At 40.4% G+C, this 15,537-nt stretch overlaps 1 protein-coding gene across 1 annotated transcript in view; it reads right to left on the bottom strand.

Annotated features, from left to right (window-relative positions):
• GALNT9 (polypeptide N-acetylgalactosaminyltransferase 9) overlaps window positions 1-15,537 on the bottom strand; it is a 2,692,403-nt gene that overhangs the window by 50,387 nt on the left and 2,626,479 nt on the right. The window contains exon 10 of the mRNA XM_044065518.1: window positions 8,730-8,897. Coding sequence (XP_043921453.1) covers window positions 8,730-8,897 — 168 coding nt within the window. The remainder of the gene's footprint in view (window positions 1-8,729; window positions 8,898-15,537) is intronic.

Genomic DNA, 15,537 nt, shown 5'->3' with positions numbered 1-15,537 from the left:
TCTCCCACTCAATGTTTGGGTAGTTGTAATCTCCTCATATAATGGTGTTTGACAGGACCCTTGTATTTTCCACTGTTCTCAGGAATACTGAGTGAGGTTCCTGAGACAAGATACTTGATCTGTAGCAGGCTACAATCTGATGAGCAACTTTGCCCAATGTTAGTTGCACTTGCATGGTCTCCAAGGTCTCATGCAGTGCCACTAACCTGAAGGTGTGGGTATCCATAAGGTGAATGGGTACACCCCTTCCTTTTGTATTTCACTCATGGTTTTGGGTCCAAAGGTCAGAGGGATTGTGAGTGTTTTACATGGAGCATGTCCAACAGCTCTGTGTTTGACATAGCTTTGTATGTTAGGCAATGAACACCTCTGAGTAGGTGATATGCAAGGGAGTACGGATGAAGCATTTTGAGATGGTCTGTGTATGGCATGTATTCCAGGCCACTAATGCTCTTTGTGAGGTATTGCTGCAGGCTTTCCGGTTGTTGTGGTTGTCTTGTGAGGTACATAGCAGAAGTGGCGTTGTACTCTATTATAGTTCTAGTGAGTGATGAGTAGAGGGGAACTATGTCCTCTTCTATTCTGCATGAGACACATTTTGTGATGAGGTGTGCCACATAGGAGGGTTTCCTGACTACTGTGGGAATGTGCTTATCGCAGTTGTGTCCACTGTCAACCTGTGACCCAAGGTCTCTTGTCACACTTTCAGCATGAAGTATACTACCACCTATGCTGTAGTTCTTAGCTACAGAGTTTTTACCAAAGGGGATGACAATGCACCTTTTGGCATTGAGCTAAAGCCCATGGCTTTGACAACAACCATCTGTCTCAGTGAGGCCCTTTTGTTGGATGTCCACATCTTTAGTGTTTACAATTATGGCTCCTAGTTTGCAGTCCTCTGGAAACTTCAGTTGCCACAGACCTTCCATGTTAATTTTACTTCAGGGAAGTAGATGCTACACAGCCTGGGATGTTATGTGGTCCCATGGCTGCTGTGATACTGGCTTTGGGGAGTGTTTTTTTACCTGTGCAGCCGTGATGACATAAACTTTGCAGTCTTCCATTATAGAGATGTGCTCTTTTATGGGTGGGGGGGGGGGGTAAATAGATTTGGTAAATATATGTAAAAACAGATCTTGGGAGTGGCCATGGGGGCCAGAGTGGCACCAGCATTTGCCAACTTGGTAATGGCCAATTGGGAGCTCAAATTCTTGGTTAATCACCCTAGTTTCAATAAGGTACTTTCCTATTTTAGATTTATAGATGATCTATTATTTTTATGGACTGGTACCTCAGATGAGTTTTCTGCATTAGTGGATGACTTGAACCATACTACACAGTTTTTGGTTTTTAAAATTAGTGGATTTGGAGTAAGCATTCCTTTTCTTGATGTCTTACTCACTGTGGATAGAACTAACAACACATTTGTTAGTCAGGTATACAGGAAGGAGGTTTTTGCTAACCAATACCTTCATAAAGACAGTTTACATCCTGAACATATGAAGAAAGGTGTTGTTAAGGGGCAAATAATTTGCCTGAGTAGATTGACTACAGATGATGATGTATTTTCTAGGGAAGTTCGATTCCTATGATCCCTATTCTTACATAGAGGTTACACTATAGATTGGATCCAAAATATATAGCAGGAAGCCATTTTACTCAGGAAGGGTGTAGCTAAACCTATTCTTTTGTCTGACCATATAGGTACTAGTTCTAGATCCACTTATTCAAATGCTGAAAACACGTACAACATTGCCTTTCCTTTACCTATTGTCGATGAAATGTGGTTTATTAAAGACATCATCATCAACAATTGGAAGGTGGTGTTAGGTAACAAAGATTTGGTTGGCCTTTTACGGGTTAAACCTACTTTTACTTATAAAAAAAACCACCAACATCAAATCTATGCTTGAAATGGATCACACTAGACACCTGGACAACACCAGAGCTGTTAGTATCAAAAAGGGCACATATGCATGCAACAATTGCAGGCAATGTAGATTTATAAGCAATAGCACTTGTGTATATATTGTCTCTTAACTACACAATTTGGGCCAAAGGTTATTATAATTGTAATTCGGAACATGTAGTATACATTGCAAATTGTGTATCATGTGAACATTATTATATAGTTAAAACCAAAAGGGTTCTCAAACGGAGAATTTATGAACACAATTTAGCGATAAAAAATAAAGACAGGTTGAATTCTTTTGCCAAACATGCACAAGTATGTATGGATTTTAAGAAATTTGAGTTTTCAGTGTTGGATAAGATCAGTACTATTAATTTTGGAGGAGATTTTGACAACATTTTGGAGTGCAGAGAGACCATGTGGCAACTTGTGCTGGGGGCAGACAAGCCACCTGGCCTCAATGACTCTATTAATTTAAAATGTTTTTTAAAGTATAGATAAGTTTATTTTTAGTATATGTACATTGTACAATTTTATATATATGTACATATATTTACATTATACATATACATATGCATTTATTTATGTGTATGCATATATATATATATATATATATATATATATATATATATATATATATATATTTTTTTTTTAACATATATTTTTTTACACATGCTTTATTGTACAATAGTTTGTCTGATTTGATGGTTTTATTCACGATTAGTATTAACAGTATTTATTATTATTTTTTATTGACATTCAGCTCATGTGTGCTTTGGTTAAACAATTAATTGTTATGAGGTCATTTCCTGTATTATCAGTATTTAAGGAACTGGGTTGTTATGTAAGTGTTTCTGAAGAAGTTCACGCATTAAATTTGTGGATGAAAGCGCTAATACACTTGTTTTACTTATTTCTCTTTTGGTCTCCTGGTTCGCTCACCAGTTTTAGTTTTTATCAGTTTCCATCAGTGTTCGGTTCATATATTAGATTGCGACTTCATAGCCTACACAACCCACATCATACTGCCTGGCCTGATGTTCTCTGTCTGCATAGGCCTGTGGGGGAGGTTACCCATATGCCTCTTTAGGGGCATGATACAGCATTTCTTTGTGTTTGCATTAGTGTACAATTGTCCTGCTGTGTCAGTGCCACTGAAATGCTATCATGGCTTAGTGGTTCAGTGCTGTGACTATAGTACACAGTATCCTAGGTTCGATCCCTTTCACTGCTTTTTATTTTTATGCTGGGCAGACCAGACTGCTTAAGGAACAGTAAAGCAAATATGAGCATGTTTACCTGACTTTGCTCAACTTTGCACAACTTTGCCCAAACTTGCCCAACATTGCTCTACGTTGGCCAACATTGCAGTACTTAACATGGGCAATTTTGTTTACATATACTAAATATTGGTAAATGCTGCTTGGCACTGCTTTATATTGCTTAAAACATGGCAATTATGCCTCAGGTGGTGCTGCAGGGCTACCTATGTCGGATGCACATACTACACTCCCTATACATGTTTGGAAACAGGTAGTGTCAAGTTGGGCATCCCTTTTATTTTATGTGCGAGTCAGAGACAGGTATCATTTCCAGGGTTCCTACTGAGCCAGTGTATGTGCTATGCATTGCCTCTTTGCCAAGGCCAAGGCATACTGGGCATGCCTCCTTCTGCCTACTGGGGCAGGCTCAGGTTGTTCCTCCTCTGAGTCACGCTCTGCCTGTGCAGGCCTTGGCAATGGTGGGGGGCTGTGTGGCCCTGCCCCATGCTGTTCCTGCTGCAGCTGTTTTTGCAGGATCATATTGTGTAGCATGGCACATACCATGACAATTTGGGTACATGTAGTTGGTGAGTACTGCAAGGCTCCACCAGATGTGTCCAGGCACCGGAACCGTGACTTGAGCATCCCAAACACACACTCGATTACATTTCGTGTTTGTGCGTGTGCCTCATTATGGAGTTCTTGTTCAGATGTGTGTGCATTTCTGATGGGTGTCATCAGCCACGGCTCCAGTGTGTATCCAGCATCCCCCACTAGGTGACCGTCATGGATGCCCCCATTGGCAAATGTCTGGTACAACTGCATCAGATGCCAGATATGGGAATCGTGGCAGCTTCCAGGACAGCCAGCACACACATTCAGTATTATGCCCTGGGCATCGCACACGACCTGTCTGTTGATGGAGTAGAAGCCCTTGCAGTTCATGTAGGCCCTACTCTGCTCACCGGCTGGTGCTTTGATGTGTATGTGCGTGCAGTCAATTGCACCCACTACCTCAGGGTATTCCACTATTTGGAAGAGATGCATATTGCTGGCCAATACGTCACGGGAATTGGGGAAATATACATGATCACCAACATGTGCTGACATGGCATTCAGGAACTGGTGCAGTACCCTGGATGCTGATGCCTGTGAAATCCCCATCATATCACCAGTTGGTCAATGGAAGGTACCTGTTGCTAGCATTCTTAGGCCAACACATACCTTGGTTTCCACTGGGATGGGTTCCCCTCTGTTGGTTCTGTGTGTGAGGCGTGGCCTGCACAGCTCAACAATTTGCTGCAGGAGGTCTCTGTCCACTCTATAGCGCTCCACTATCTCCAGCTCATATAACCCCTGGTAGGTTACCCTGGGTCTGTACACTCTTCTCCGTCTCCTCACTGTGGGTTGCTCAGCAGCATTCGCAATGGCACCACCCTCAGCATCTTGTACATGTTGTCTTATAATAGCAATGGCAGCCTCTAACATTTTTTGCCTCAGTTAAGCTTTTTAAGTTTTCACTTCTCTTTGTAGACTGCAGGGTTGCAGTGTTTCTGAGAAAAACATGGGGGAATGTTGTTTGCAGAGTTTTAAGTGCTGGGCTGGGCTGGGCTAGTGTACTGCCTCTGTAATTGGCTGATTCTGATTGATTTCACCAAGCAGGTCTGCTAGTTCTCCTTGGTTAACTTCCTAATACTTATTTTCCTTCCTTTTCCCTTTCTGTTTCCACAGGGGGCAGCGACGCGCAAACACGCGCACACGAGTGCACATGCATGCACACAGGCTTAAATGGGTTTACAGGCATGCACACATGCGCACACAGTGTAAGCATCTTTGCAAAAAACATTAGTGATAGCCACGGCGTATACCTTCAGTTTCTGGGTTTCAGTTCAGACAACTGTAGACACGCCTCTTCCAGTCTTGAGTAACTCACAGCAAACACATGCCACTCTGCTCCAATAAGCTTACAGTCTTTGGAACATACCCCCTTCATGATGTCACCTATCTTCTACTCTGTTACTCCCCTAATCCTACTCTTACACTCTAGGGACATGGTTCACATGGCAGGGAAAATTGGGATTCACTATCCGTATACTCATTTGCATAGGATTGCCTACTAATGCTTGGTTACATCTCTTAGACTGAGCTTCCCCCCTTAGCAACCTCTACTCAGTAGCCATGTTGTCTTCAGCCTGCCATTCACCTGCATGGCAGATGAATATATGTAATAAAATGCCCATTTTTAGGCTTTTTTTTCTGTTTTTTGGAGCGCCGCACATTTGCGCGGCACTGTGCTACACTTAAACATCGAAGATTGGGGGAAAAAATTGTTTTTTATTATTTTGCAACACATAATAATGCCAATGGCCTTATATTTGGCCATTGGCATGCTTCCTCAACTGGATGTATCCTTGCTATTTGCAGAATGGTACTCAGTTAACAACTGAGTACATTTCTGCAAATAACACTACTCTTCCTCGGACAGGTTAGTATTTTCTGGATCGCAAATTTACCTCATTTACATAGCTTTCAGCAGCAGATGAGGTAATTTGCATATCCTAACACTGTCCGTGCAAGAGTCATTTTAAGAGGTCTCATGCACGTCCATGCCGGCTGTTCCTGGATTGCTCGGCAGACATGTTGGCTGTCTGAAGTCTTACTCTACTCTTAGACTCTGTGCAAGCCTTCGTGAATCCGGCCCATATTGTGTCTAACGAGTTGACTTACTGAAGTGAAGCAATGCTTCTGCTTTCATCTGCCTATGCCACCAGTGACGTGTTTGGTTAGGGGCCAGAAAAGTAAAGGGTCTACCATATTACTGGACAGCTCTCTAATGTCAGAGGTAAGAGGAGATACCCAAGTACTGCTTCAGAATCACCTGGTGGAAAACAAGGGATTTTTCTGAGGGATGCTTACCCAGTTAGACGGGGACACTTAAGATGTTGACAAAATCATGCAGGGGCATGTATATCCTCATAAACCTCACCTGTTACCTCATGAACTTTTAGGCACACCATTAAATAATCCCCCAAATATATGGAAGACAGCCAGAGACCACCCCCAGAGAAACTAAAAGAAATAATTACTTGTGAAATGAAATACAACCTCAATGAAGTTTTGAGGTCTCACACAGTGCATGACTACTGAATTAGCACAGCTGAAAACCAGGTGAATAAGGCAAAGTTTTCACTGGTTTTATAAGGTCTTTGTAGGATTATTAAAACATTTAAGCTGTTGATAAATTCACTCTGTCTGTTGTCCACCCTACCAGACATCATAACACTCATACTTCAGAGTTGCTCTTACAGAAACACTGTGATTTCATTTGAGGATCATTTCTTCATGTACAAATGAAGTTCATAGATCCAGTCAAAAGAAAACCCACATATAAGATATATGTAGCATTAACTGCAAGAAATACAAATAAAAAGAATATATGCATAATCCATTTGGAACTATTTTTCAGTGTTCTTTGAGTTGTCTGTAGCTCCATAAAAGCATCTAAGAATCATCCTGAGGCTTCACTAAAGTGCCTAACATGAACCATACACCTCAAGTTAAAAAACCCTTCTTCCATGACAAATCCATTTGTAGTTCACAGACATGTTAGCCATAACAAGATTGTTGTTTTTCTTTCGGCTTTTCCCAGTTAGGGGTCACCACAGTGTGGTGCCAGCCCAACACCCAACCTTCAACGAAGGCAAGCCCATTCACACATGTCTTTTAAATGCCACTCGACCACGGGGAGGACATGCAGACTCCACACAGAATGTGCTTCAGCTGAGAATCGAACAGGAGAACCTCTTGCTGTGAGGCAACAACGCTCCCTCTGCACCACCGCGGCTTATGTTAGCCACAACAAGGTAAGATCTTATTATCAGCTAATCTGCATGTCTCTGAATCACATTTACTACCATATCATGCAGATCATTTTTGATCAGCATATGATGGTAGTAAACAGCTGCTTGTGAAAGCAGAGGTATTCTCCCTCTTGTCACCCCCCTCCCCCTCCACACATAAGTGCACTCAACACACACATCAGTCTCTAACCTGGATGTCCTCCCATTTTCTTCCCTTGCTTGTAGTACCTTAAGTGCAATTACGGCACTTATTAATTATGTCCTGATGGCTAGGGTATCCCTCACCCCATCCCTGTACTACTGTTGGTGGTGTTATTGCACTTTCAATCACAGTAATCCCTAGTGCCTATTGATTTCCCTCACTCACCTATCCCCATTGTCCTGTCGGTTCTGTTACAGCACTTTAAGAGTCATCCATGGTGATGTTGTGCATCCCCCAGCCCTTATCCCTGTACTGATGTTGGTGCTGTTATGACACTTCCAATCACAGTAATCCCTAGTGTTTAGTGCATCCCTTTCACTCCCAGTCCTTGTTGTGCTGTCAGTGCCATTACAGAACTTGACAGCATTTTTTGGTGGGCTATTGCATCCCCCATCCCTGATCTCTGTACTGCCATTGGTGCTATTACGACACCTAAGAGTATTTCCTGGTGGTCTATTGCATCCCACCACCCATCGACCACCATACATCTGTTGGTTCCATTATGGCACTTAAGAGTATTTCCTGGTAATATAGTGCATTCCACCACTGCTAATCCCTGTACTGCCATTGGTGCTTTTATGGCACTTAAGAGTATTCCCAGGTAACCTAGTGCATCCTGCCACCGATGATCCCTGTGCTGCCATCGGTGCCTTTACAGCACTTAAGATATTCCCTGATGGTCTACTGGCTCATCCCACCGTGTTTGAGGCAGGTATTTGAACATGGTCTTTTGGCCATGATCATTACCATGTCATGGTGGGGATGGCCATGCTGATCTACACAGGCAATCAATTTCTTGAATAACTCAATGGTGTAAATGCCTTCCTGGATACAGTTCTGGGAAAAGATCACACGGCTAATTAGTATATATCTCACTCCCAGAATGCCGCATTAGCATTCAGCATGGTCACAAAGCCAACCCTTCTTTCATAGTGCTGTACATCTTCATGCTAGAGGACCATGCAACATCACATTAGAGCAGTTGCTGAATTGGGAAAAGGTAACGGAATGCGTATATGCAGGTGCAGACATTATAGTACCTTCTTGAATCCACCCTCATGAATTTGGTGAGTGTTACATTCTGGAACTATTCTGCAGCATCCTAAAAAAAGTCCTCTCATTAATAATTTTAAGTGACGTAATAGGAAAGTGATATTTAATAAAAACTTAATTTTTAATAATTACTTACCTAACCAATTTCTGATTTTTACTATAAAATGTCATTCCTCCTTGAGCTAGGGAGTTAAAATATTAGATGCATTTAAAAGACCACACAAGATAGGCTTATTTTCTTCTGCCATTAAGGAAATGTAATGTAATATATAAGTAATTTATTGTACTGTTACCACTTTTTTTGTTTTGTGATATTCCTGGTATTTGTGAGCATATGCAACCACTAAGTAAATTATTATTTCTATTTCTTTTCAACTGAGGTCCATATTAATACATTTTAGGAAATTTACCAGTTGTTTTATAGTACAGCTTAGAAATACCTGTGTAAAGTTCCAGAGTCTTTGGGTAGGCCTTGCCGCATCTTCACATTTTTTCAAAGTGGGAGTTCTTCCTTTCCCATCATCCACCAGGCATTTTGTATCAGGTAAAAAGGCTGTGGATCCCAGAGGCCCCAGCTGCAGTAATCCTTCCGAGGTATACCTTACTAGCTGTAAAATAATAGAATTTCCAGTAACATAATTTAATATGCAGTATTGCACAATATTTATTAACTATATACATGCATTCTGATATGACATATTTCTTACATCTTTCTGATTAAAGAAATGTACCATACTATTCTATTTGTCACCTTCTTTGCAGACTGGTACATACTCCTTGGAGAACACTAGCACCTATCTGTGACCGAAAGCGATGATCCTGTAATAATCCTCTTCATGTCACCATGGTGATGGTACTGAACATGCTTTGATAAGAAAGACCATTGTAGGTGTATTACCACATTTATCAGTAACGCTCTAGTTTCAAAGCAAATGGCATAAATGACATGTTAGGCACAAGTCATTTTTAACAGCTTACGTTTTTTTAAGCAATGGCACAGCACCAAAGCTGCTATGCATAGTAAGTATTTATATGTCATGACATGTTTCTCATTAATGTACAGAAGAGAGATAGCAAGAGAGAAACAGTCTACTTAACCTTGTTTGCATCTTCTTTCAGTGTTACTCACACATTTTTTACTATCACTTGCCCTTCCCTCATATTACCTCAGCAATCCATCTTGACTCACTTCTTTTTGATCTGAGTTACTAACTTCCTCAGGCATTTCCTATCATACTCAGTTATATCAACTCAATGGCATATAACTCCACTGCATATTTAGTCGGTATCAGGTAATCACTCCGTGCTCCCCCCTCCCTCCATGATATTTTCCATTCCTTTCACATAGGACCACCAGGTCTCTTTTGTTTGCTTGCTAAAGATCACCTTCCAGTTATCACTTATCTTTCTCTACAAGAATCCTTGCCCACTGGTATTTCATGTTCATCTTATATCATCCTTTCACTCCACTTCTCAAGCATTTGTTTTAAGTTATCAGTCACTAGCATTACCTTTGTCTGCTACTACCTGTAAATAGTGTCATCTCAATGTCATATATTGGCCAGACTGTTTTCAACATCATCATGTTTCTTCCCACAACCTATCCTCATCACAACCAGCATCATCTCTCTCCTAGCAGCATCTTAACTTCTTCATTGCATCCTTCTGTTTCATCTCTACCAGACTATGCAATCTGTTTCTTTCTTCCCTTTTATTTCTTTTCCCTGCCCCTTGCTAACAAATCTCTACTAAACTTTTACATCATCTGGCTTATTCATGTTTCCAATTCCCCTACTTTGAGCTGCAGTACTATTCACCTAACCCCTCTTATTTTAACCACTCACCTTAGGCTAATAGTAGGTAATCCTACAGTGCACACTTAGAAGTCTAGTCACCTATATTCAAACTACTTGCTTTTCCCATCCATGAGGATCACTGTAGACACGCCTAAGGCAAATGTACCAATCTTCATCTATTCATCGAGGTTGGTACTACTATAGCTAAGGAGTTAATTTGCTTAACATGGAGTGTAAGCTTATTTGATTGGTGTAGAACATCAACTGGGAAAGGTATCTGTTTCATAGATTTATAGGTTCATATGCACTAGGCTAGCTGCCCTTGTGGGTCATTTTAAGCAAAGCAAATTTCTTTTTTTATGCTTGAAATAAAATATGCCATTTGGTTGCAGATTGGTCTTACCCATCCTATGGTCAATAATTATATATTACAAAACATGAGAATAACTTTGTTCATATCAGATAATTTGAGGGAACCCATACATTGGATAAAGCATTTAGAAGCTGCCTTTGTCCATTAGTAGAATGGGGGCAGTCCTCGGGTACATTTTCTGTTTCCCATCCATAAATCTAAGTTGTGTTTGAATATGGACATGGATGAACTTCAATTTATGCGAATGAGGAGTCTGTTCCACAGCAGTCACATCCACTGTGAGATATAGCTGTCCCTCCAAACCATCCTGTTGTTGTTGCAGAAGAGGTTTAGATCCCTAGAACAAGCATTTCTGATGCTTTCTTTTTGTTTTCTTGCTGATGTTTAGTAAAGCCATCTGTAATGGGTTAGAGGATGCCTTGTGAGCTAGATGCAGGTCACATCTTAGCAGTCTGCGGACACCAAGTATAATGACAGGGCTTTGAATTGGCCCATGTAGGATGTGTTAATTAAGCCCTGTATCCTTTTAGTAAGAGAACAGATCTTGGTGGGTTTTCCAGTTGTTGCATGCATCTGGACAAATACATGCTAAAACAGCATTATTTTCAATGACTGGCCTAATGAGTGTTGAGTAAAGGGGGATGATGACATCCCTAGATCTCTTGACGCAATCCCCGCATTTATAACTTATGCAATACAGGAGAACTTTCTTACAGCAATAGACACATGTTGGTCAAAAGTTTGGTCACTGGCCACATAGGTTCCCAAATCCCGAACAACTGGGTGAAATCTTAGGAGCATATTGTCAATGTGGTAGTTCACTGGTGTAGATGACTGACCAAATGATACTATAATGCATTTTTTTGGCATTTAGTTTCAGTCCATGAGTTGGCACCAGTTATTTATTTGGGACAAACCTTCCTGCAAGATGGCTATGTCATTTGGGGATTCAACGACTGCTCCTAGCTTACAGTCACCTGCAAAGTTAGTCAGCCAGAGCCCTTTGATACTGGCTTTTACATTTAACAAGTTCTTTTATCATACAGGTGTAGGTTTACATTCCTATTGCAAGCAGTGATGCCATTATTAGATTTTTGAATACATAAGAGGTCTAACAGCACCGGGTCCTGTGTTGCCTTATAAGCCAGACAATTACTGAATAAGAGTCTTGAGAAATCAAAGAACACTGGCATAGCGTACAGATGCTCTGAGTAGCTGGTGGAGCTCATACATAAGGATTTATTTTTGGTCAGCAATGTTTGAGGTGTCTTGTGCTATGTATAGTGCTTGGACAAATGCATGCCAAAGGGGGCATTACATCCTATTATGAGTCAAATTAGGAAGGAATAATGGGAGAATAACTTATTTGGCTCTGGATGATATACTTTTAGTGATTAGGTGGGCTAAAAGAAGGATTTTCTACTAATAGTTTATATGTGGTGACCAAAGTAGAGTTCATTGCCCATGTGTATGCCAAGATCGATAATGATGGGGTCAGCTTTAAGAACAAGGCTTCTGTGTGGTGGGTTAAAGGGAAGGTCATGCTTCCTAAATAGGACAATACTGATTTTTCTGTTCTAGCTTTAGTCCATGGTCTTAACAACTGGAATTAATACAAGCTAGTGCCTCTTGCAGGTTATTTATTTATTTATTTGACATTTGTTTAACAGGATGGTCCGTTAGTGTCCAAAGAACCCATTTTCAGTGGAGGCCCGGGGAGAAAAGCTCCAACAGTACAAACAATAGAATACATTATAAATTCTTGCAGTTACAGGAAAAGAGACAAAAAAAATCAGTATTTAGAGATTATCAGAGGAAATCAAAAACATACTGTATATGCATAATACATATTATACAATCTGGATTTAGGTTATAGGTACAATCTGTTGAAGGAGCTTTGTGATATAGTGAGTATTTACAATTGTTACACATTATTTAAGAATTGGCAGAGGAAGCAAATCATATATACATACAGTACATACCTTTGAAGGATTATTAAGATATAGTCAGTAGGTATGGTTGTTGTATATTATTTTATGCAGATATCATATCATAGCGATGTATCTGCTGGAGATTCTATGACCATGCTGAATCTGCAGACATCAGCCAGAGTAGTGAAGGCCTCAGCCAGGTCCAGACATAACAGTGTATACATGTACTGTCTGTCATTTAAGCAGTGCTTTAGTTACCTAATGAAAGAAGTCCACCAGATTTAGTAGACACGACCTACCTTTTTCAAAACCAAATCGATTCAGAAAATGTAGGCTGTCTTTGAGATTATTTCTAAGTTCTATTATGATATAATATTCTTCAGTATTTTGTATATAATAAGTCTATTATTTTCAGGGTCAGTGTTAGGGCCAACTTTGTGAAGCGGTACCACTTTGGTCACTCTCCAAGCCTTTGGCACATGTCTAGTAGAGAGGCTAAGACTGAATAGGTTTAAAAGAGAGTTTGTGAGGCTGTGTTTGATACTGACTTGGATGTAGCCCATTATGCTGTCAGGATGCACAGAGCTAGTGTTTCTGATATTGAAAAGGCACTTAAGACCTCATTGGAGAGACAGTTAAAGACCCATTGTGCATATTTGTTTGGCATGGTACAGCTTGACATATTTTTGGACTGGTATTTAAAATCCTCCAGGATGATAATGTTGTGTCCAATGGTTAGGGAGTCTTGCATGTTGAGATACATGTCATGGGGCAATGTGAGATACAGAATGGATTCTGTAATGCAATGTTGTGATAATTAGTCTTGTCCACTGACACTAGGATGTTTAGTTTAAATGCAGACACACCCCCTTCTTTACTAGAAGGTCTGAATGGGTGTTAGGCTCTGAAACCATGCACAAAGGGAGTATCATCATTACAACAGTACCAAGCTAAAGTAACAATACAAATGTGTATGTAATCAAGGGTTAGGAATGTTTCAAGGTCAGACATTTTTGTTCAGGTATCTGGCATTCAACAATACCAAATTTATAAAGACATGATTATTCGCTTGGTTGGAAGATCTTTGGACATGGATTCTACCTAAAAAAGGCAATGAGATGGAGTATAAAGCATCTTTGCTAATACATAGTTTGCCCCTAGACAAGCAGGTGGGATTATTGACCATATCACACCAAGCTGACACACACTGGACACCTATGGATGTCACCACACTGGACACCCATGGATGTCATCACATACTGAGGCAATTTTTGAAGTCAGTTATCTTTTGCTTGTATTTTTGTATCATTCATGGTTTGGTGAGATGCACTTCAGTGCTATTCCCACAGACTGGAATGATTTGATTAGACACCCTCACTAACACTAAGTTATTTATAGATGGATCAGCTAGGTGTTAGTTGTCCACCTAGTGAGATTATTTGACTCCTTTTAGACCCAAGTGTGTTACAACCATAGGCATATATTTAGTAAATACTCAGGGGAGCTGAGAGAACACCAACTGGTAGAGGGTGGAACTAATAACGATTGGTCCATCTCTGAACTCTGAACCACAAGTAACCTCCTGGATTCCTATATAAATTTTATGTATGCACAGAGGTCCAACCACTTACTATGAGACATGGAAGGACTAACTGCACCATTAGAATTTGAATGTTCTGTTTTTAGTTGAATGCAGGTGAATGTGTTAAGGCAGATGAGGTTCAAAACTGGCAAAAGGTCATCTGTCTTTCTTGGAACTAATACAACAAGAGGTACTATGCTGGCAATCTCTAGTTTAAGGAGACCCTTTTGAATGCTCTTTTGTTTAAGGAGCTGAGGACCTCTGCTTGTAGTACTTAGGATGCCTAGAAGTAGAGGAGACAAAGACATGAGAGAATAAATTAATGGCCTGTTGTGGAACCTGCTGAACAGCTTTGGTCCCACTATCCTGTATGACAAACTGAAGGTCCAGAGCGACAACAACAAAAATCTGGAAGTGAAGATGAGGCTGGCATTGATGCATTGTATGTTATGGGGGGATGGTGTAGTAAGGGACTGCACACTGAAAACTAATACCAAAATCAGCCATAGCTAATGGCACAGAAAATATAGTAGCCAATGGCAGTGCTGAACCTCAAGGAAGGGAATCAATCTAAGAGACAGCAGGGTGATCTGCACTAAGATTGATTTGAAAGTTATCAATGACTCTAATGAGGTCCTTAGCACTGAACTCTGTGCTGGCATCTCTGTAGTCAAGATGGATTAATGCATTGATACCAGAAATGTACATGTAAATACTGGTATTTTTGAAGCCCATACCAAATGCATGGGTACCTTAAGGGAAAATCTTTGAATCCTAACTTACGGAGTATAAATGGTAGGAAATTGTCTAGCCTCACTCAGAATCTGAAAGGAAAAGAAAGTACAAAAATGTTTGAATACAGTAGAAGGCCTCCACAGATTTCTCATAATTAAGTCAAACTAACAGGTTTGTGGCCTCAAGTCTTAGAGACAACAACTCAAGAATTGTTGCAGTCTCTCCATCTGGCACTGAATCACAGCTACCAAACTGTGTCTGTGCGTGTGTGTGTGTGTGTGTGTGTGTGTGTGTGTGTGTGTGTGTGTGTGTGTGTGTGTGATGTGAATAGTTGTAAATGCAAGCACTGCTTTAAAGCATCCCATGATGCTTTCCCGTGATGCCATGTGATGTAGATCATCATTTTCTATGATGCTTTGTGGCTCATGTTTCCAGTGTTTTTCAGCTACTTCAATATTATAATGTTTGCACAATTCCCAGTGCAACAATCTTGTCACATTATTATACCGTTCAGTATACAGTCCTTTTGCCATTAGTATATAACAACCAGGACTTGTTTCTCCCATATGTTCAATGGACTTTGTAAACCAATGTGTACGTAGCCCACTTTCTTGGACCACTAATATTAACTTATCATGTTTTGTTTTAACTTTGCTTCTCCTTAACTATTCTTACATTCAGTCCTGATCAACATGAGGTTGTTGCGGGAGTTTTCTATACTTGCAGCTATAGTTATGCATTTTCCACATGTCTTACCTTCTCACCTGATCTTTCATCTTATATTCTTTCTTTTGTTTTTTGACATATTCAGTTGCTGCCTGATTTTTATCT

The sequence above is a fragment of the Protopterus annectens genome, chromosome 1.part0 (genome assembly GCF_019279795.1).
Source record: "Protopterus annectens isolate FY-2018-M chromosome 1.part0, PAN1.0, whole genome shotgun sequence".
Lineage (NCBI taxonomy): Eukaryota > Metazoa > Chordata > Ceratodontiformes > Protopteridae > Protopterus > Protopterus annectens.
Note: the sequence above shows the minus strand (reverse complement) of the source record. Positions and strands in the feature narration are given on the sequence as shown.